Source organism: Panthera tigris, chromosome C2 (genome assembly GCF_018350195.1).
Source record: "Panthera tigris isolate Pti1 chromosome C2, P.tigris_Pti1_mat1.1, whole genome shotgun sequence".
NCBI lineage: Eukaryota > Metazoa > Chordata > Mammalia > Carnivora > Felidae > Panthera > Panthera tigris.
The window spans coordinates 68,452,498-68,475,301 of NC_056668.1; the positions used below are offsets into that span (position 1 = coordinate 68,452,498).

The window sequence follows — 22,804 nt, forward strand, 5'->3', positions numbered from 1 at the left end:
TTATTTCTGCATTATTTACAGTAGCCAAGATATGGAAGTAACTTAAGTGTCTGTTGATAGATGAATGGATAAAGACGTTTTATATATACACAGTAGAATATTACCCAGCCATAAAAAAGAATGAAACCTTGCCATTTGCAATGACATGGACGGATCTAGAGAGTATTATATTAAGTGAAGTCAGTCAGAGAAAGACAAATACCATATGATTTCACTCACATGTGGTATTTAAGAAACAAAACAAAGAAAAAAAGAGACAAAAACAAAAAACCAGACTGTTAACTATAGAAAACAAACTGGCGGTTACCAGAGGGGAAGATGGCCAGGGGAGATGAGTGAAATAGGTGACGGGGATTTAAGAGTACACTTATGATGAGTGTAATGAATAGAACTGTTGAAATATTATGTTGTACACTTGAAACTAATATAATATTGTATGGTAACAAGACTTGAATAAAGCTACTTTAGAGAAAGAAAGAAAGAAAGAAAAGCCCAAAGGTATCTCCCTAGTTCGTGAAAAAAAAAAAAAAAAAAAAAAAAGTTGCATGGTAATAGATGGTAACCAGATTCATTGAGGTGAGAACTAAATAATACATAAAATTGTTGAATAACTATTTTATGCACCTGAAGTTAATATAATTGTATATATCAACTATACTTCAATAGTAAACATTGAAAGAAAAAGGTGATGCAATGGATAAATGTTAAGAAGCTCTGGAAGGTTTGGAGCACAAAGGAATCAAGGGCAGAATGAATAGCAAAGGAGCTGCAGCAGTTATTTAAGTGTGGTATAATAATGACCTGCACAGTATGAGAGTTGAGAACACAGGAAAGAAAGAATGTAGCTGCGAATTACTCTGATAAAGAAGTGGTGGGGCTTGGTAATGGGAGTAGGCAGTAGAAGGGGGAAAAATTCCCCAAACTCCAATCTGAATCAAAGAATTATAATGTATTGGCTCCCAGACACCTTAATCACAAGGGCTAAAAAAAATCCACAATTTTAAAAGGGGAGGGAATTGATATAGCTGTTTATTTTGTTAACTGCCCATTTTTTAACTAAATACCAAAAACTACCACAATCATTTAAAAAAAATTTTTTTTTAATGTTTATTTTTGAGAGAGAGAGAGAGAGAAAGAGAGAGAAAGCGCACGCACAGGAGAGGGGCAGAGAGAGATAGAGACACAGAATCTGTAGCAGGCTCCAGGCTCTGAGCTGTCAGCACAGAGCCTGATGTGGGGCTCGAACCCCCAAGCCATGAGATCATGACCTGAGGTGAAGTTGGATGTTTAACCAACTGAGCCACCCAGGTGTCCCCACAATCATTTTTTAAGGAACAAAAAATTAAGAAGAACATACCTGAAAACAGTCTTTTGAAAAAAGAAGAGAAGATAGGAAATTAATTAGAATTCTAATTTTAGAAACAGTTCTGAGAATGTAAATTCAAGAAAAAAAAAACATTAGCAGACATGTCTCTATACTCTGACACTTTATCTGGCTACTTCCAAAATATCTTATAATAATTAACACTTTTGCCAGGTTACATAGCACCTTTACAAATGCGGTTTAAAAAAAAAAGGAAAAAATTAAGAAAAGTGAAGACACTTAAGGGACCTTTAAGACAACATCAAGTGGGATAACATTCACATTGTAGGGCTCTCAGAAGGAGAACAGAGAGAAAGGGCAAGAAAATTATTTGAAAAAATAATGGCTGAAAATTTCCCTAATCTGGGAAAGGAACTGAACACCCAGGTCCAGGATTCCCAGAGTTTCAAATAAGGTATCCCCAAAGAGATCCACACCAAGATACATTATAGTTAAAATGGTAAAAGCTAAGGATTAAGAGAGAATCCTAAAAGCAACAAGAGAAAAACAACTTGTTATGTACAAGGGAAACCCTACAAGGCAATTATCAAATTTTTCGGTAGAAACTTTACATGCCAGAAGGCATATACAAAGTGCTGAAAGCTAAAAACTTCCATCTCAAATTCTCTGCCTAGCAAAGTTTTCATTCAGAATTGAACAACAGATTATGAGCTTTCCATGTAAGTAACAGCTAAAAATATTCATCACCAATAAACCAGCCCTACAAGAAATACTAAAGGGACTTCTTTAAGCTGAATAAAATTGGTACTAATTAGTAAGAAAACATATGAAAGTAAAATTCTCACTGGAAAAGGTAAATACATAAACAAGGTAGTGAATCAATCACTTATAAAGCAAGCATTAAGGTTAAAAGACAAAGTAGTAAACTTAACTGAAGTTACAATAATGAATTAAGGGAAGCATAGAAGAAAAAGATACAAAATGTATCATCAAAAATATAAATGTGGGGGAGAAGAGTAAAAAGGTAAAGCTTTGAATTGTGTTTAAAATTAAGTTGCTATCAAATTAAAACAGACTGCTATTTACACAGAATATTTTGTGTGAACCTCAAAGTAACAACAAGGAAAAAATTTAGAGTAAATACACAAAAGAAAATGAGAAAGGAATTTAAACCTAACACTAAAGAAAGCCATCACACCACAAGAAAAGAGAAAAAGAGAAGGAACAGAGAGGAATTACAAAGATAGCCAGAAAACAATTAACAAAATGGCAATAAGTTATTACTTCTTAATAATTACTTTAAATATAAATGGACTAAATTCACCAATCTAAAGACACAGAATGGCTAAATATATAAAAAAAATGAGACCCATCTATATGCTGCCTACGAGACTCACTTCAGAAGTAAAGGCACAGAGTGAAAGGGAAGGGTTAGAAAAAGATATGCCATGCAAATGGAAATGAAAAGAAAGCTGGAATACCTATCCTCCTATCAGATAAAATGGACTTCAATACAAAGACTATAATAAAAGACAAAGAAGAGCATTATATAATGACACAGGAGTCAATCCAGCAAGAAAACATAACATTTATAAATACATATGCACCCAACATAGGACTGCCAAAACATATAAAACAAATATTAACAGACCTAAAGGGAGGACCTGAAATCATAAACACAGTAACAGTAGGAGATTTTAATACCCTACTTTCATCAATAGATAGATCATCCAGACAAAAAATCAATTAGGAAACACTAGCCTTAAACAACACATTAGACCTGATGGACTTAATAGATATACACAGAACATTCCATCCCAAAGCAGCAGAAAACACATTCTTCTCAATTGCACATGGAACATTCTCTAGGACAGATCACATGCTGGGCCAAAAAGCAAGTCTCAATAAAATGAAAAAGATTGACATCATATTATAACCATTTTTTCTGACCACAATGGTATGAAACTAGAAATTAATTACAAGGGAAAAAAAACCCCACAAAAATATGGAGATTAAGCAGCATGCTCCTGAGCAGTCAACAGTTCATCCAAGAAACCGAAGGAGCAATGAAATACCTAGAGACAAATGAACACAAAAATCCAACACATCAAAATCTACGGGATGCAGCAGAAGTGGTTCTAAGAGGGAAGTTCAGAGCAAAACAGGACTACGTCAAGAAACAAAACACCTCAAATAAGCAATCTAACTTTGCACCTAAAGGAACTAGAAAAAGAAGAACAAACAAAGGCTCAAATTAGTAGAAGGAAGAAAATAATAAGATCAGAGTGGAAATAAATGAAATAGAGATTCAAAGCACAATAAAAACAAAACAAAACAAAAAAACAATGAAAGCAAGAGCTGGCTCTTTGAAAAGAGAAAATCAACAAACCCTTAGCTAAACCAAGCAAGAAAAACAGAAGAGAGGGCTCAAATACATAAAATCAGAAATGAAAGAGAAGTTACAATTGAGACCAAGAAATAACAACCTAGAAGAAATGGGTAAATTCCTAGAAACATATAATCTGCCAAGACTGAAACATGAAGAAACAGAAAATCAGTAGATTGATAACTAGCAAGGAGACTGAAACAGTAATCAAAAACCTCCCAACAAACAAAAGTCCAGGACCAGGTGGCCTCACTGGCAAATTCTACCATTCAAAGAAGACTTAATACCTGTCCTTTTCAAACTCTTCCAAAAAACAGGAGAAAGAAAAGCTTCCAAATGTATTTTATGAGGCCAGCACCACCAACACCAAAATCAGACAAGGACATCACACACAAAAAAGAAATTACCAGGCCAATATCCTTGATAAAAATAGATGTAAAATCCTCAACAAATTTTAGCAAGCTAAATCCAACAATGCATTAAAAGGATCATACACCATGATCCAATGAGATTTATTCTTGGGATGCAAGGATGGTTCAACAGCTGCAAATCAATATGATACATTACATCAACACAGTGAAAAATAAAAATCATATGATCATCTCAATAGATGCAAAAAAAAAAGAGCACTCAACAAAATTCAACATCCATTTATGATAAAAACTCTCAACAAAGTAGGTACAGAGGGAATGTACCTCAACATAATAAAGGGCATAAATGACAATTCTACAGCTAACATTTTTTTTCTTGTATTCAGCAGTGAATAGTTGAAAGCTTTTCCTCTTAAATTTGTTTAATGTGTATTTATTTTTTGAGAGAGAGAGAGCAAGCACGAGCAGGGGAGGGGCAGAGAAAGAAGGAGACACAGAATCTGAGGCAGGCTCCAGACTCTGAGCTGTCAGCACAGAGCCCGATGTGGGGCTCAAACTCATGAACTGCGAGATCATGACCTGAGCTGAAGTCGGATGCTTAACCAACTGAGCCACCCAGGCACCCCAAAAACTTTTCCTCTTAAGAACAGGAAAAAGACAAGAATGCTCACTCCCCCACAAAATAAATAAATAAATGAGGAAAAAAAAGGATAAATCTACCATATGACCCATCTATTCCACTTCATATTTATGCGAAGAATACAAAAACACTAATTCAAAAAGATACATGCACCCCTATGTTCACTGTAGCATTATTTATAATAGCCAAGATATGAAAACAACCTAAGTGTCCATTAACAGCTGAATGGATAAAGAAGATGTGGCATATTTATAAAATGGCATACTACTCAGCCATAAAAAAGAATGAATCTTGCCATTTGCTACAACATGGATAGACCTTGAGGGCATTATGCTCAACAAAATAAGTCAGATAGAGAAAGACAAATATCATATGATTTCACTCATATGTAAAAAACAACAAAACAAGTGAACAAAATAAAACAAAAACAACTCACAGAGAACAGACTAATGGTTACCAGAGGGGAAGGGGGCTACGGGGTGAAGGGGGTCAATGGTATGGTTGGGAACTAGACTTATGGTGACCACTTTGTAGTGTATACAGATATTGAATTGTAAAGCTGTATACCTGAAACTTATATAATAATAAAAATGTAATCTGCACCCATCCATAATATTATTTAATGATCAAAGCTTTTCTGGATGATAAGACCTATCAGCTATTGTAGTACACTTTAGAATTCACATTTCTGTAGCAGTTTATTATTTGGTCCTAACAACAACCCTGGCAGAATGTCACGACAGTTATCTCTACTTACAGATGAGAAAATCAAGGCTAAGAAAAGCTGTTCAAATTGTCCAAAGTAGTAACCAGGGTCCAGAATCTAGGCTCTATTTCTACTCTACTGATTTTTTTATCATATTATTTTATTGCACATTAGTTAGAAGATATCTGCTGAAGTTATAACTTGACAAGACTTACCTCATCTAAAATATAAGACCATATACTCAAAAACTGTTATTTCACTAAATTGGGGTGGGGGGGAGTGAAGGAGGCTTGGATTAAAAAAAAAAATCAAGCTTCACAAATTTGTTGATAATTGACAAGAAAAGCACTATTACACTGCAAATCTTATAATCTTTTTCAAAAGAAAACACTGCTAAGAATCTCAAATGTGTGAATATGACAAGATAAACTGGACCTCCCGCTGCAAAGTTGAGGAAAACTAAGATGTCTATAGATTTAAATGAGGAATGAAAGACATGAATAAAGAGCATGCTGAGACAAGACAAATGACAGTGCACAAATAGAAAACCTATCCACATATGTGGTAAGGCACCCATCCAGGCAGCTGATTAACAATTGGACATTACAGCAAAGGATATACAGTTGATCCTTACACAACAATAGTTTGAACTGCATGGGTCCACTTACACTCAGATTTTTTTCAATAAACACATATTTTATATAGTGATTAAAAAGACAGAGGTTGCCAAATATCTAGAAGTGAAGAGAAGGTGGAAGAAACATATGGAGAAAGCTGGGACAGTAGGGCTCTTGCCTGCTCCTGGCACTCCTTACCATACTGCCCACGTTGGGGAAGCTGGGTTCATTGAAGTCTTCAACTGAGACGCAAAGGAACCAGCTCTGGGGAGGGATTCTCAACAAAGTGGCAGGGCCAGTCACTGGCCAGAGTGGTCCAAGGACCACAGAATGATAACCTGGAGTTCCAGAAGAACTCTGGGTGCAGGATAGCATCAGGCAGAAACCTAGGTTGCAGAGAGAAAAAGCAGGGAGGGGGGGGGCGCTGTCCACGGTGCTGAAAACTCTCTAAGGCTGGGAACCAATACCCAAGGGGAACTGGCCTCTCTTGGCTTGCCAGCATTTCCCACAAGCAGAAACTGTATTAGAACTATGTAAAGGGGGGTCAGGTGAAGCAAGTGACCTACAGAGAAGGTCTAAAAGTGCTCTGCCTTTGCCAGTTCTCTGACTTCCCCTGAACTGTGCTTAGAATGAGGTTTCCTACATTCCTGGGAAGAGGAGCACAGACCGGGTATGACTCCAGGATCCAGCTTTGCTAACTTTGGGTGGGGATGAGGAGAGGTGTGGTGCCTCACTCTACTAATGTACTGTACAATAACTGCATTTTCTCTTCCTTATAATTTATCAACTGTTTATGTTATTGGTAAAGCTTCTGGCCAATAGTAGGCTATTAGGAGTTAAGTTTTTGGGGAGTCAAAAGTTATACATGGATTTTCAACTGCATAGGAGGTTGGTGCCCCAACCTCTGTGTTGTGTAAGCATCAACTGTAGAGTGCTTAAGGGCTATCACGTTTTCTTTGTGTGACAGAATAGCAAGTCTTAGTCCTAGTAGACTCTATCTCCCCTTTTTAATCACATATATTTTATAATACCTCTTCTATCCTGAAATGAAATTCACAGATGATATCATTTATCCACCCAAACATTTTTAAAAAGTATGATGTTCTAACTGATATGCAAAGACGAAATAGAAAGTAATTTACTTTTTAAAAAATGTATTTCAGTATACAAATGTTTGGGTACATAATGAAGCAGTCAGATGTATGTGACAATTTATGATAAATAAGTTTGGATTTAAAAATAAGAATATCAGGGGCGCCTGGGTGGCTCAGTCGGTTAAGCATCTGACTTTGGCTCAGGTCATAATCTCCCAGTTCGTGGGTTCAAGCCCCACGTTGGGCTCTGTGCTGCCGGCTCAGAGTGGAGCCTGCTTCGGATTATATGTCTACCTCTCTCTCTGCCCCTCCCCAGCTCATGCTCAGTCTCTCTCTATCTCTCAAAATAAATAAGTGTTTAAAAAATAAAATAAAAATAAGAATATCAGAAAGCACTTTGAACTAGCACAGAACAATAAGAAAGCAGAGATACAGACCAACACTAGAATAAAAAATAGTATTAATATAGTAATGGACATAGAGAAGTAATCTTAACTGAAGTTAGAATATTCACCAAGATAAATAACAGCCAAAGTAAAAACATCAAAAGAAAAAAAAAGAAAGTACAGTATCATCACAAATGAGCCAGGTCTTATTCATTTGTAAGTGCGGTGTCAAAATAATCCTCTAGGTTATGTCATGAGATAAGGTAGGAAGAAAGTATCACAGAAAGCCTATCCTTATGTCCACATTCTTTGAATGGTGCAACAAGGCAGAGATGGATTAGATAAAAACAAATAAACCAATAATGCAAAAGGCAATAAAGCAATTGTGTAACAGATTGGATACTTTGAGGATATAACTGAAAAACTATGGTAATCCCCAAAAGACAATTAATAAGAAATATTAAAATAGTTATATTTTAAAAATCCAAGGAGATCCCTGTATTTCATGTACCTTCACTAACTTAATAACTGAAGTCTGAACAGGAATCTCAAATCCCGTTACATCATTTCAATCCATTTCATTGCTTTTGCAATAACAACACTATCGCACTGAAATCCTTTTCAACTAAATAAGCAAGTTGGAAATGGTGTTAATACTTACAGAGTACAATGGGCAGAGTGAACAAATTACTCAATTATTTTGTGATGATAGCTTTATTTCACTCAGGTTCACTTTTTGTATCAACTGTGGTAGGCAAAATTCTAAAGATGATTCCCCATGATTCCTATTTGGTGGTTATCCAAACACTAATCTAGGTACTTTTACAAATGTAATTAAAGTCCCAAATCCATTGATTCTAAAATATGGAGATTATATGGATAGACCTGATCCAACAAAGTGAGCCCTTTAAAAGCAAAGCTGGTGGCAGAAGCAGGAAGTGACCTCCAGCTGACAGCAAGGGAAGCGGGATGTCAGACCTTCAACCACAAGAACTGGATTCTGCCAACAAGTTGAATGAGCTTATTAGCAGATTCTTCCCTAGAGCCCAGAGATTAGAGCCAGCCCGACCCACACCTTAATTTAAGTCTTATGAGACTCTGTGTGGGCAATCCAGCCAAGTCCAGCTTTTGACTTACAGAACCATGAGTTAATAAATGAGTGTTATTTTAAAAGCAAGCTGCTAAGTTTATGAGATCTTTCTTTATTTTTTAAATGTTTATTTTTGAAAGAGAGAGAGAGAAAGAACGAGGAGGGGCAGAGAGAGAGAGAGGGAGGCAGAGGATCCGAAGCAGGCTCTGCGCTAACAGCAGAGAGCTTGATGTGGGGCTCAAACTCATAAACCGGGAGATCATGACCTGAGCCAAAGACAGACACTTAACTAACTGAGCCACCCAGGTGCCCATGAGATCTGGACTTTGAAGCAGCAATAGAAAATTAAGACAACGACCTTCTTCTAACTTAATAAGCTTTTTGCTTAATTTCTCATGAGGATATTTTAATATCAATATGTACTATAAAACTATCAATTTATATTTACAGAGTGGTTAGCCTGGGGGATATACAAAAGTCAGGATAGATGCAAGAAAAATCTTTACTGAGTTGGACTCCCTCAGGTGTTGTAAAACATCTAGTCACAACTCTACTGACTATGGCAATCAAAATTTGCTCACAATAAAGTTTAGCAAATCTCAAGAGGAATCAGAACTGAGGCACCTTTGGAGACCTCAGCTGTAGCTCATAGATTTAATGTGACTAGGCTACAATGGGCCCCAATATCTTTCAACTCAAAATTCCAAATTCTTGGGAGAAGAAAAATCTGGCGAGTGTAGTGTGGGCCAGGTGTATACCCCTGGATCAGCCAGTCATGGCCTGAGAGGCAGTAGAGATTTCATTGCTATCAAGCAACAGAGGTATAGCCATAGAACTGGGAGAATTTTCAGTGAGGACAAAATCTCCTGAGCAGGGCAGCTCCCCAAGAAATGTCTACCACATTCATGTTACTGTGGAGAGGTCCAGAACTAATCTGAGTTATGTTTACCAGTATCTGGTTAGTTTTGAAAATCATCATACCATATGTATGTATGATTCCATTTTCTTAAAACATTGATTCCATCCATTTTCTTCTTTATGCTTATCTGTTTTTTTTTTTTTTCTAAAATGAATATATAGAACTTATGATTAGAGGGAAACACCTTTTCATCTCTTCTGACTTCTATGAGAAGGGTTATCTCCCCAAATATTTCTGCTCTCTCTCCACCTGCTAATCACTTCACCCCAGGAAAGGAAGAATGACTCATCTGAGCAGTAAATTTGGGAAGAATAGGTGGGGAATGCTCGACTCAGCTCTACCCTGGGGTTTTCACAAAGAACTTCAAGTTCTCTATTTACTCCTCACCACCCGGGGCCGCTGCTGCCTAGGATAGGGTGGGTGGTGATCTAATTCTGGAGTTCAGTTAGCAAATCGTTTAGCTTGCACACTAACACACAGCCTCCATCATAAAATCCATATTCTTCCCAATAGATCTACATGATCCTGATAGGGTCTTATAAAAGCTAAATGCTTTCTGGTATCAACAGGTGCAGCAGGAGACCCGGAGACTCTCAGATTCCTCAGTATCTGCTTATGGGAATTGATTTTCTAATACACTTAAAGTATATGTTTATTTTAGCAATTGTATGTTCACGTTTCACTGTTTGAAATAGGACATCCTTGACTACAAATACTAGAAATTTGCCAAAAATTGACTACAACAATAAACAAATGCACTACATGCAGTAAGACAAGTTTACCTGTCTTACAGCTACTATCAGGCCTTTATTGCTAATAAAGTTTTTAGGATCCTGATTCAATTCCTTTGAGTTATTTCCCAATGTTCAGAACATAAGCAAGAAAAAGGGGGTATTTATTGGACTCTCTGAAAGACTCCAATCTAAACTTGTTTTCAAAACCCTTTTATGTCATTTTTAAAGGAGAAAACAGGTGAAATTTCCTTAATTACCATTATCTTCTCTTTGTCACTTAATTTTACCTTTCTTACTATACTAACCTCTATAATTTATCAATTCGTTACTTGCTTTCTTTTTTTTTTTTTAAGAGCATGGAAGCAGGGGACGGAAAGTGAGAGGGGGACAGAGAATCGAAAGTGGAGTGGAGCTCGAACTCATGAATCGCAAGAGCATGACCTAAGCCAAAGTCAGATGCTCAACCAACTGGACTACCCAGGCACCCAATCTGTTTTATTTTTGTAATCTGATAATGAAATGCTGAAGCCTCACTGAACTTAAAACTGGGAAAACACTTAAGGTAAAGTCTCAGTACCCAAATTTCTTGTCTCCAGTGTTCTTTTACATATACCGTGACACTTCTTAAGTACAATTCTAATTTTACTTCTGTAACATTTCTGCCAGCTTTTCTATGATAATCATTTACCCATCAACTAATTCCACCAACATGTCTGCCATGTTCCTCCTGCATGACAAACTGTGAACTCTGCCAGTTTCCCTTTGGCTTCTGCTCTGCTATCAACTTTATCTTATGCTGTAACTGGGAGGTCCTGTTTTTCTTGTATGCTTGGTCACGGCATGCTGGTTTGTCCTTCAATAAGCTTGTCTTTTATAGGCAACAGGTTGCTGAATTTTGTTTTTTAAAATGTTAACCATCACTATACCTTTTTATTTTGATAAAATTAATGAATCTATTTGTATAAATAGTAGAAATGATACATTTGTGCTATACTTGGTTATCTTGTAGGTTTACTGTTATTGTTCCTTTTTTATTTTTTGCTCTTTTTTTTTAAGAGTAGGGGGAGAGGGGGAGAGACAGAGAGAGAGAGAGAGAGAGAGAGAGAGAGAGAGAGAGAGAAAGAATCTTAAGCAGGCTCCACACCCAGCTTGAAGCCTAACAACCTTGAGATCATGACCTGAGCAGAAATCAAGAGTCAGGCACTCAATCAATTGAGCCCACCTAGGTGTCCCTTTCCTTTTTCTTTTTTAACAGCAGATGTAAAATTCTGCACATCATTTTAAGTCACAAGGTAATCTATCTAAGCTGCATATTTTCTTCTTTTTTCAAAAAATGTTTTAATCTTATTTTTCTCTTTTTGTTTCCTATTATATTGTATTACGTGTTACATTTATTTTTTATTTTTATTCATTTTTTTATTTTTGAAAGAGAGACAGTGAGCGTGAGCAGGGAAGAGGAGCAGAGGGAACCTTAAGCAGGCTCCATGCTCAGCACAGGGCCCCATGTAGGGCTCAATCCCATGATGCTGGGGTCATGACCTGAGCCAAAATCAAGAGTCAGATGTTCAACTGACTGAGCTACCCAAGTGTCCCACATGTTATGTTTATTATACCTTCCCTTTTATTTCAAGAGTCACAGAAGTGATATATAAGCACACATTGAAGTATAGAGAGTAAAAAGGAGAAGTTCCCTTTCATTCTCCCCCAAATACCACACGCTTCCATGGGGATAAGCACCAGTAGCAGCTTCATACATACCCTCCATACCTCTCCCATTATCTGCAATTTGCTTTTTTCCTATTTTTCCTAACCTAAACACATCAACATAGTCTAATAATTGTTCTTATTATTTTCACCTTATAAATTAGGAATTTAAATTCTGGAGTGACACAGAATTTACACTGTTAAGTTTGTCTCCCTTTGCTTCTTTACTCTCCTTCCTATTTCATTCTACTTGGGTCAGATATGAATTATCTTATCAAATGCCAAATGGACACCTTGCAATCCGGATCATGCTCTAAAGCTATGCTGTCCAGTGGAGTGGCCACTACCCACATGTGCCTATTAAAATTTAAACTAAAAATAAATAAAACTTAAAACTCAAGTTTCTCAGTCCCATCAGCCCCATTTCAAGGGCTCAATAGCCACATGTGATAGTGGCTGCTGTATCAAACTGCACAGATTCAGAACATTGCTACTCTAAAGACTTAGTTAATTTTATTTACATAAGAGCTAAATACCCTTTGATAAGGCTTTTCCAAAGTTTTATTCCTTTTTGTAGGTATTCTCAAATTGTCTCCATCTGTAGGAAATTGCAAGGTTACCCAGGAACCTAATGCTTTCTCCTAGCTTCATGTGAATTTTTTTATTTTTCAAAGTCTAGGGCCTTAGGCTGTTTTACTGTAACATTTTAAGATCTTTTTTCTGCTGGAAATTGCTAATCTTTGTTTTGCGTTTAAAAATTTAACAAATAGGTGCCTAAAAAGGGAAAGGATTTTTTTTCTTGAAAAACAGCTCCAATGTGGAACTCCAAATACTCTCAATAAGCATACTGAGTTGGTCTTTCAGTTTCAGAAAAGTTTTCTAGAATTTTTCCTGATTATGAGTTACATGTTCCAACCTTTTCTATTGTTGTTGTTCCAACCTTACTTTTTGAACAAGTTGTATACCCTCAATCCAGATACATCAGTTCTATTGCATTATTATTTGTTTGTTGAATTTCACTACTTTCTCATATATTTCGCTTTCCTATTGTTCAATCATTCACACGTTAGCTAATCCACCAACACGTAATATTTCTGATCTGCTTGGCACTACATATTTTATAATGTTCTTTTTTATATTCGAAATGGTGAATTCTGAACATTCTCAATGGCTTCTGCTCTGCAATCTATTTAATCTCAGCCTATAACTGGGAATTCTTGCCTTTTCTTGATCTTTAGTATCACCTACTTTCTCTGCACTATGGCCTCCTTCCTGCCCTGTACTGACACCACCTATATTTTTAGTTCACTTAAAAAAAATGTTCTGTCCATTCCTTTCTGTAGCCATTAGCTGTCTCACCTGTTTGAATGTCGTATCAATTTTCTTCTATTTGCTTGAGTCATCAAGCAGGAAGGCCTGTGTGGGTGGGCTCCTGTTTCCCACAGGATCCCTCTTCCCTTCTAATGTTGTGACATTAATTACACCCAAGTTCCCTAGTTTACCTCTGGTTTTCAGTGTTTTTGAAGCTACTTTGTCTGAGGTTTGTTGTCATTTCTGTTTTTGTGAAATATCCCCACTATGACTGCTCTGTGAGCATTTCAGAGGTCTCTTTTATAGGTCTGTTTTCTCAAAACAAGTCTTCAGAATAAAGGTAGTCTAAAATGTACATTTAGCTTGTGTTTCAAAATTTCCTTTTTAAATTATTATTTGTGAGAAGTTAGCATGTTTTCACGAGGAGGAAAAATATTACAGATGGTGGTCATGTCCCCAGACAAGTACACAAAAGTAAACTTAACCAATGATGTTCCTGAAGCATACTACCATATTAATACTACCATATTAATAATGCCAAAGAGGGGTGGGCACCTGGGTGGCTCAATCGGTTAAGTGGCCAACTTTGGCTCGGGTCACGATCTCACGGTTCCATGAGTTCAAGCCCCATGTCAGGCTTTGTGCTGACAGCTCAGAGCCCGGAGCCTACTTCGGATTCTGTGTCTCCCTCTCTCTCTCTCTCTCAAAAATAAATAAACATTAAAAACATTTTTTTTTTTTTTAAATAATGCCACAGAACGTAACCTCCAAGCATCCCTATGGGAAAAAAGTCATCTAGGGGAGCCTGGTGGCTCAGTTGGTCAAGCATCCAACTCCTGATTTCAGCTGAGGTCATGATTTCCCGTTTGTGGGATCAAGCCCCATATGAGCAGCATGGAGCCTGCTTGGGATTCTCTCTCTATTCTCTCTCTGACCCTCTTCCCAGGCATGCACGTGCTCTCTTTCTCCCTCTCAAAGATAAATAAGTAAACATTAAAAAAAAAAGTCATCTACCATTTGAGGTAAACAGACAGAAAAACTGGCAAGAAGACAAGCTGGGAGCCCCCTTCTTCTTATGGACACTACAAGTTCTTAACATTTTGCTTTATTTTAGAGAAATAATCAAAATCAGCTTCCTGAATATGTCATTAAAGGGTCTGAAGGCAGTTGAAAGATGAAGCACGATGAGTCAGAACAGATTACAGAGATGGGGCTTGGAAAATGGTAGTAGGGTAAGAAGACACAACAAAAACTGTCCACTCTCCTCCACTGCTTCTCTGGAACTAGTTATGCCACTGCAGACTCAGCCCTAGACAAACTCTAAGAAAAGATCACAAGTGAGACTGGGTGTTTTCTCTCTTTTGTTTTTTTTTTGTTTTTGTTTTTGTTTTTTTGTAGGTTAGGGGGTTCCAAACAATAGAAGGATCTGGAAGAGAATGGGAAGAAAAGGAATTCCTGTGGTCCAGTAGGCATTCCCAGCTGGACAGTGGTAGGTAAGTGATATATATAGTGATGTACATATGTTGATGACGCTCTATTTCAGACTCAACAATTAATGTCTTTGCAGAGCCATTCTTAAACCACTGGAATCACACTGCCAATCACTGAAGTATATCCAATCATGAGTATTTAAGTGTCTTTGCTATAATTATAGTCTTATGTTAACTGAATCCAAATTCTCTCAGAAATAATTTTAAACTGTCATAATACAACATCAATCTACTAAATTCTAACCTTTAACTCAACTCTAACAAAGCTGGAAAGGCAGTCTATCCTTATCAATAAATATCACAGATCAAAAACAGAAATGAAGAAAATTTACTCACAGCTTACTATAGATGAATTTTTAAAAACTTGATGCATAATTTACATACCACAAAATTCACCATTTAAAGTGTACAATTCAGCAGGTTTTAGTACATTTGCAAGGTTGTGCAACCATCACCACTAATTCCAGAATACTGTCATCACCTTAAGAAATCCTGTACCCATTAGCAGTCACTCCCTATTCTGTCCTCCCCACAGCCCCTGGCAACCACTAATCTACTTTCTGTCTCAATGGATTTGCCTCTCTGGGCATTTCATATAAATAGAATCACATAATGTGTGGTGTTTTGTGTCTGGCTTCTTTCATATAGCATAATGTTTTCAAGATTCATATGTGTCATAACATGTATCACCAATTCATTAATTTTATGGTATGGAAATTTGTTTATCCACGAATGACATTTTTAAAATATATTTTTCCTACATATGTTAATTAGCTCTCAGGATTACTCAAGATTCAATTCAAGACACACTATATTCATTCACTGACCTCTTGGCTCATAAGATTATCAGTATATTTCATCTTCTGTCAATTTATAAATCATTTCAAACGTTATAATTTTGGTTGTACTGTGTTTCAGTGCCTTGGTAAATACTGGGCTTTCCACCTCGTACCTTTTTTCCTAGAAATTAGCCCTTCCCTCCAACTTCTGTATGGTTAATATGACTAATTGCTCCTGTCTACCAGGTGACCAGGAATGAGAACCTGATTCAAGATGGACAATTCAGGCCCTTCACTGGGAATGTGGAATTGGGAGTAGGTAGGATTCTATTTCCAATTAGTTGCTCCCTTGTTTGCAGGAGCAATAGTCTCAGAAGCTTTTGGCTATTACCATTATTTGCCATGTAGATTAAGAAACCAAGAAAATTAGTGTGCAAGATGGGAAGAAAGAATCAGAGACAATTAAAGTGAGAACAGCAGAGATAAGAGTGCAGCAAGAATCCCTGGGTTCCCTGAAGGGCTCTGGGTGCATCCTTGTCCTTGGATTCCATAGGACATCTTACAAACTTATAAAAAAGTCCCCTTACAGTTCAAGTTGGTTAAGGAGGTTTCTGTAATCTCCAGCCAAGAGCCCTAATATAATCATCTATCCAACAAGACTTTAAGCTCTCTATTAGTAAGGGCTCAACCTCCATGGCATACATTACAGCAACTCAAACACATACTTATTTAAATAATCACCTGTGGAATAACTTGCAAAAGTATCTATAAAATACACTCAAGACACTGTCCAACAAGCATGCAAAAAAATTAGGATTTGTGTTCATTTTATAAAAAAGACACATTATTGTATCACTGACTCAGTATATCTATACACCCATTTTGCAAGACATTATTTAATTTCCTCAGAAGCAAAATCGTTTACTTTATTATACTACTTCATCCCATTTGCACTTGCCTGGCATATGTTTTTAAATCTTTTGAAAAGCATAGTGTTACATTTTCCTAAAAAAATTTGAAGTTTGTTGCAAACAACAAGTAATCTCCGTTTGCTTTTTAAGCAAACTCCCACAAAATCTAACATTCAGCATGCAAAGATACAAGTAACCTCATTTATAGTAGTATACATATACAATGATATAATATTATGTATACATATAATATTATATACATATATACATTTACATATATTACATTACTCAGCCATAAAAAAGAAAGAGATCTTGCCATCTGCAACAACATGGATGATTTTAGAGAGTATTACGCTAAGAGAAGTAAGTCAGGTAGAGAAAGACAAGTACCATATGATTTCACTCATATGTGGGATTTAAGAAACAAAACAAACAAGCAAAGAAAAAAAAGACAACCCAAAAAACGGACTCTTAATTAGAGAGAACAAACTGATAGTTACCAGAGGGAAGGTGGGTGGGGGGGAAGGGTGAAAGAGGTGAAGGGTATTAAAAGTATACTTATCATGATGAGCACTAAGTAATGCACAGAATTGCTGAATTATTATATTGTACACCTAAACTAATACAACATTGTGTATTAATATACTAGAATTATAATTTAAAATAAGGCAAAAAATGCAAAAGAGATAGAGGAAAATAAAAGTCAAAGACACAGGATATTAGGAAATAAAAAAACCGCCAACAGACTCTTGAATATAGAGAACCGGTGGTTGCCAGAGGTTGGGGGGAGACGGGTGAAACAGATAAAGGAGATTAAGAGTACACTTATCTTGCACTAAGTACTGAGTAATGTATAGAACTGCTGAATCACTATATTTCACACCTGAAACTATTAACACTGCTAATTATCCTTTAATAAAACAAAATTATAATGACATTCAGCATACAGAGGTATAAATGAGCAACCTCCCTGGGATCATTTTCTCCTTTTCTCCCCTTGCAAAAAAGATATATTGTCAAACACTAATAATTCCCATGAGGATAACTAATCTGTAATTCAACAACACTGTGCACACGTAATTATTCTAGGATGCAAGTGGAGTAGACATGAAATAGCCTTTCACCGACCACTCAGTAAATGCACTTTTCATAAGCCTGCTCTCTTGCCCCAGGCTGAGGGGTCTACGGCCGTGACTGACAACTACACAGCTAATTCCCTGCTATTCCTGGGAGCCCTCACTTCATTTTGCAGAATCCTTTCCCCAAAATTAAATCCAGGATTTGTCACCTAATTGGTTCTGAGTGAGGATAACAGAGATAAAACCAAAAATCCAAAATGTTTTCTTAAATCCCTGTTCAAAATTCTATAGGGATAAATGAGCTAATCCTTCAAAATGTAAGATTTGGTTCCTGAGTGGATTTTGTGTATAACATATTTAATGTCACTACCTTCCCTGAGACATACTGAAATTTTAAAAATTATACCTCTATTATTACAAAGTCTTACAGAGATAGAACCCCTTTAAATTAATGAAATATTCTTTTTTTTTTTTTTTAACGTTTTATTTATTTTTGAGACAGAGAGAGACAGAGCATGAACGGGGGAGGGGCAGAGAGAGAGGGAGACACAGAATCGGAAGCAGGCTCCAGGCTCTGAGCCATCAGCCCAGAGCCCGACGCGGGGCTCGAACTCACGGACTGAGAGATCGTGACCTGAGCCGAAGTCGGACGCCCAACCGACTGAGCCACCCAGGCGCCCCAATTAATGAAATATTCTAATTGGGCACACCTGCGTACTGTGTCAAGCACTGGGGCAAGTTTCTCATGGTCCTGGCTCCAAACTTGCTTCTTTACAGCTTGAGAGAATTGTGCTGGCCAAAGCTCTGAGAGGCAAGGTACTACTTACTTTGGCTCTTTCCAAAAAAATTCAAAACTGGAAGTTTAACAAATGGCCCACACAAGGATTTGCTGAAGTTTCCTCAGACTCAAACTGTTAGGGCAGGAAGGGGCTTTGGAAATCGACTTTAATCTAGTTATTTCAAATGAGAAGAAGCTGTGGACAAGAAGTAAATGACTTGCTCAAAATCACAGAGTTAGTTGGTAAAACCAGCAGAGTTACAATACGGGTACTTGGATTCACAGCTGGAAGCTCACTTTTCCATACCATCTGCCTAAAACATGTACATATGGACAGTATTGAAACCTCTGCTGAGAGGAAAAAAAAATGAAAACAACTTTCTGCTTTCAAATGTGAAGGTGGGAGCTTAAGGTGTTGCATGTCATTTCCTGGAGGTGAAAGGTAATAACCTTCCAAATGACATGATGGGCTTGTCCTGGAGGCTAAGTGAAATGAAACGGAATACCAGATCTTTGTTGCAACCGTAATTAACTATGCGCCCAAAGCTACCCTATACCTCCTTTTCCATGAACAAAGCTTACAGTCCCTTTGGCCAGAAGGATGGGCTTATATCCTAGACCTGGCTAATCAACTAACTCACATCACAGGCAAGAGTGACTGGTCTAAGTAAGGTCAACCAGAACCCTTCCCTAGAACTTCTCCATGTGGAGAAAGCAGTCTATAGTAGGGGAGCCTTAGACCAACATTCAAAGAGAAAACAGACATAAACACAGATGAGAGGTGGAAAGAGTCTGACAAAGTCCAATCCAATCCTGGGGTCTCATAACTGAGCTGGTCCCTTTGATTCTGTAAGTTAACCCTTTATTTTTATCAACTATAAAGCCAGTAAATTCCTTTTTTGCTCAGAATAGTTTGCATTGAGTTTTTGTCACTTGCAACTCAAAAACTCTAACGTATACTGAACACAGGAGACAGGACTAGATACGTGTTATTCTTCATACAGGGAAATTAATGAACATTTATTTAAAAAATTTTTTGATGCATTTATATAGGCTCTACTGTTTCTTAGATATACCATTCCTAACATCCTACACTTACCAGCTTCACTGTTTCCATCATAAGCTGGCTGCTGAGAGGATCTGAGTTTGCTAACACTTCCCTAGGATTTCCCTAGAATTAAAAACAATCCTCTTATAAGCTTGTTTCATTTGATTTCCAATAGAAGTTGGATGTAAAATATATTCCAGGTAATATAAATTCAATGAGAGTTTGCTTTATCCAGAATGTCACAAAGATAAATCTGGTCATCAACATTATAGAATGCTATGAGGCAAGTTCTCAAATTTAAAGGAAATCCAACAGAGTTATGGCTCCTTCAATATAATTCAGTAGCGTGTTTCTTATTTTATCACGATAGAAACCAGTAACAACAACAAATCTGAGTACCTACCTCCAATAAGGCTCCAGTTTGGAAGAATTTCAAAGGCTTTTCAATGGAATAATAAAGGCTATGATAGCTACCCTTAGCCAGGTATGCTCTGACCAGACCAACTGCTATAACAAGCCACCTGTGAAAAAGATGGGAAAAAAAAGAGCCATTAGAGAAAAAAAAAAAGTGGGGATCTGAGGTAATTGAAAATTTGGCAACAACAGATACTGCTAAAGGCGACCTGAAGAATCAGCATCCTGGATTTATCAACTATAGCCCTCAAATGCCAAGCTGTAATGCACCACCACCAACACCCAACCAAGAGTGCTCTGCAAAAGCACAGTGGCACCTCACCCATCTGGAGCTCAGCTTTCTGGCAAACTTGCCTGTTGAGAACAAGGCCAAAATGAAGAGAATAAGCTAAATTGGTCCTTGAGCAGCTAAATTAAGTGCCAGAATGTCTAAGACAAGAGAAAAAAAAAAGCTGTTAAAGGAAAATTTTAAATGGCCTGTGCAGTCAGAGGGTCTGTAATAATAATAGGGAGGAGAAAAGAGGTTTTAAACTATTGTCACAAGTATCTCACAGAAACATACCTATACCCTATTCTTTTAAAATTGCAAATGAAATAAGAATAAAAGGTGGGTTTTTTAAAGAAAAAAGGATTTTTAGCTCAATTTCCCAAAATCAATTAATCCAGATCAATACAAAACACAAAACAGGGAAACACTTAGGCCTATCACTAGGAATGTTACATTTCTGTTGTGTCCTTCTCAAAAATGAATTTCTCAGGCCCTGTAGTTTTTTGTTAAGCTCCACAGTGAAACAAATGGACGTTTATTATTAAGGTATGTCTCCTTGAAAGCAACAATAGGTTTACCTAAATAATGTACAATCTCAACCAGGCAGTGGGATATATGATCTATGTTATTTCCAGAAACTATCATACAAAGACATCAAATAAGAATTTGTAAAAGAAATGAATTCTTGAATGGTGTAACTGTCTCAACATTAGCAGCCTACAAAAAAAAAAAAAAAAAAAAGCCTACTTTATTCTCAAAATCCCAATTTCTCTTCTTGGCTTAAGACACCACTCCCTACTCTCTATCACCTAGGAATAAAGGCTTCTTTCCTTTTTCCCCAATGAACCTTAAAATCTCTTTCCAGTCCAATGTTTTCATTAATGCCCTTGCTGATAAGAATTTACATATAAATACACACACATTCCAGAATGTTCTTTTAAAAGTCACTCTGTGACGATTTATGTGATAAAGAAAACTTGCATCTGTAGTATTTCTTCACTGGCCTGTGAGTCAAGAGAAATAGGTTCTAGATATAGATCTCCGGCTAACAAGTTCCATGATCTCAAGCTAGTCAAGCAAGTCACCATCTCTTTGAAACTACATTTCAACACCAGCCATTTCTAATAAAACAATCAAGTCCACAAACCTCTCTCTATATATATTTGGGTGAAAAATGCAAGGTGCTGAAATGCTAACAAGACATTAGCATTTTTAAAAAAGGGTGTGTGTGTGTGTGTGTGTGTGTACATATTTGCCTGTATCAGCATGTGAAGATGTGAAAGCATCACAAAATTAGCTGCCTCCAGGGAGGGGATCTGGGTGGAAATGAAGGGTGAGAGGGAAGGGTTTCACTGTATGCTCTTAGGTAATATTTTGAATTACGCACCTGCCAATGTAGTACCTATTTTAAAAATAAATAAAACTAGATGTTCACCATAGAGTTCTTTAAACTTTTCTGCATCTTTAAGTATTTTCATAATAAAATGTTAGGGAAAATCTTTTATAAATGAATACGAATTAAAAACACGTAACAGGGGCGCCTGGCTGGCTGCTGGCAGAGCATGCGACTCTTGATCTTAGGGTTCTAAGTTTGAGCCCCACCACGTTGGGTGCAGATCACTTAAAAATAAAATCTTAAAAAAAAAAAACAACAACAAATAGTCTGATCCTGTGATCTTCCTCACCAAAACTATGGGATCAAAGAATTGGAGGAACCTTGGAGCCCACCTAACCCAAATTCTTTAGTTTTACAGATGAAAAACAGAGGACAAGAAAAGCAAAGTGATTTATCCAAGGTCACATAGCTAGTTAGTGTCAGAACTAGAACTAAACCTGCTGAGGCAAGGGATGGGCTGAAATGAGGGAGAAACAAGAGAAGGTAAAACCAGTTTGGAGGGTCTATTGCCCTCCTCCCCAATTCCTTCTTCCTTACCCCAATCCCTCCTAAAAAGTCTCAACTCATCTAAAGCACAGCTCTGCTCATGTCACTGGTCAAAAACTTTGCACGCTTCTCCACTACCTTTCAGATTAAAGCTCAGTCTGGATTTTGAAAACAGCCGCCTAAATATATGGTCACTCTGCAGCCACAGCTCCCTCCACTCCCCTTGGGGGAAATGGCTCGCATTCGTGACTTGCCGCCAGAGCTCTCCTCCGCGCTGCAGGATGGCCGACCCCTAGCCAGCCCACCCGTCCTTCCAAAGGCCCTGGGGACCAGCCCCAGGGCGGCTTTCAAACCCGTACCCCCTTGGTGCCCGGGAACTCCAGCTCGGGCACACCCAGTCCCTGAGAACTTGCTCGGCCCCTCGCCCAGACGGGAGTTCCGGGCAGGCACCCGGGCAGGCTCAGCGCTCGGCTGCCCACAGTGCCCCGGAGCCTGGACCCAGACACCCACCGCCCGGGCTGCGCTGCGCGGGGGCCCGGAGGCCCCGCCGGCCGCAGAGCCCCCTCCCCGGCCAGGCTCGCTCCCCGCCTCCCCGAGCCCTGGCCTCACCCCGCCGTCATCACCACATTGTAGATGACCAGGTACGCCGTGGCCAGAGGCCCTGGGCCCTTCTTTTTCCGCGCGCCGCCAGCTTCGCCGGCTCCGGCCCGTCCCCCCCCACCCCCATTCCCCTTTGTCGCTGCAGTAGCCGCCGCTGTCGCCATGTCAAGGGCCCCGAGCACGCTCTCCCTGCGAGAACACCACCGCCCGGACTCGGCACTGAGAGGAGGCGGAGGGAGGGACGAGGGAGGGGCGGGGCCGAGACCGTGGGGC

General features: G+C 38.1%; 1 protein-coding gene across 1 annotated transcript in view; it reads right to left on the reverse strand.

Moving 5' to 3' along the window:
* The window catches only part of HACD2 (3-hydroxyacyl-CoA dehydratase 2), a 101,375-nt gene extending 78,637 nt beyond the window's left edge, over positions 1-22,738 (reverse strand). Inside the window, exons 1-2 of the mRNA XM_042956724.1 lie at positions 22,541-22,738; positions 19,771-19,888 (exon numbers count right to left, since the gene is read on the reverse strand). Of these exons, the coding sequence (XP_042812658.1) occupies positions 19,771-19,888; positions 22,541-22,695 (273 nt within the window). The 5' untranslated portion in view covers positions 22,696-22,738. The remainder of the gene's footprint in view (positions 1-19,770; positions 19,889-22,540) is intronic.
* Between the last annotated feature and the right edge of the window lie 66 nt (positions 22,739-22,804).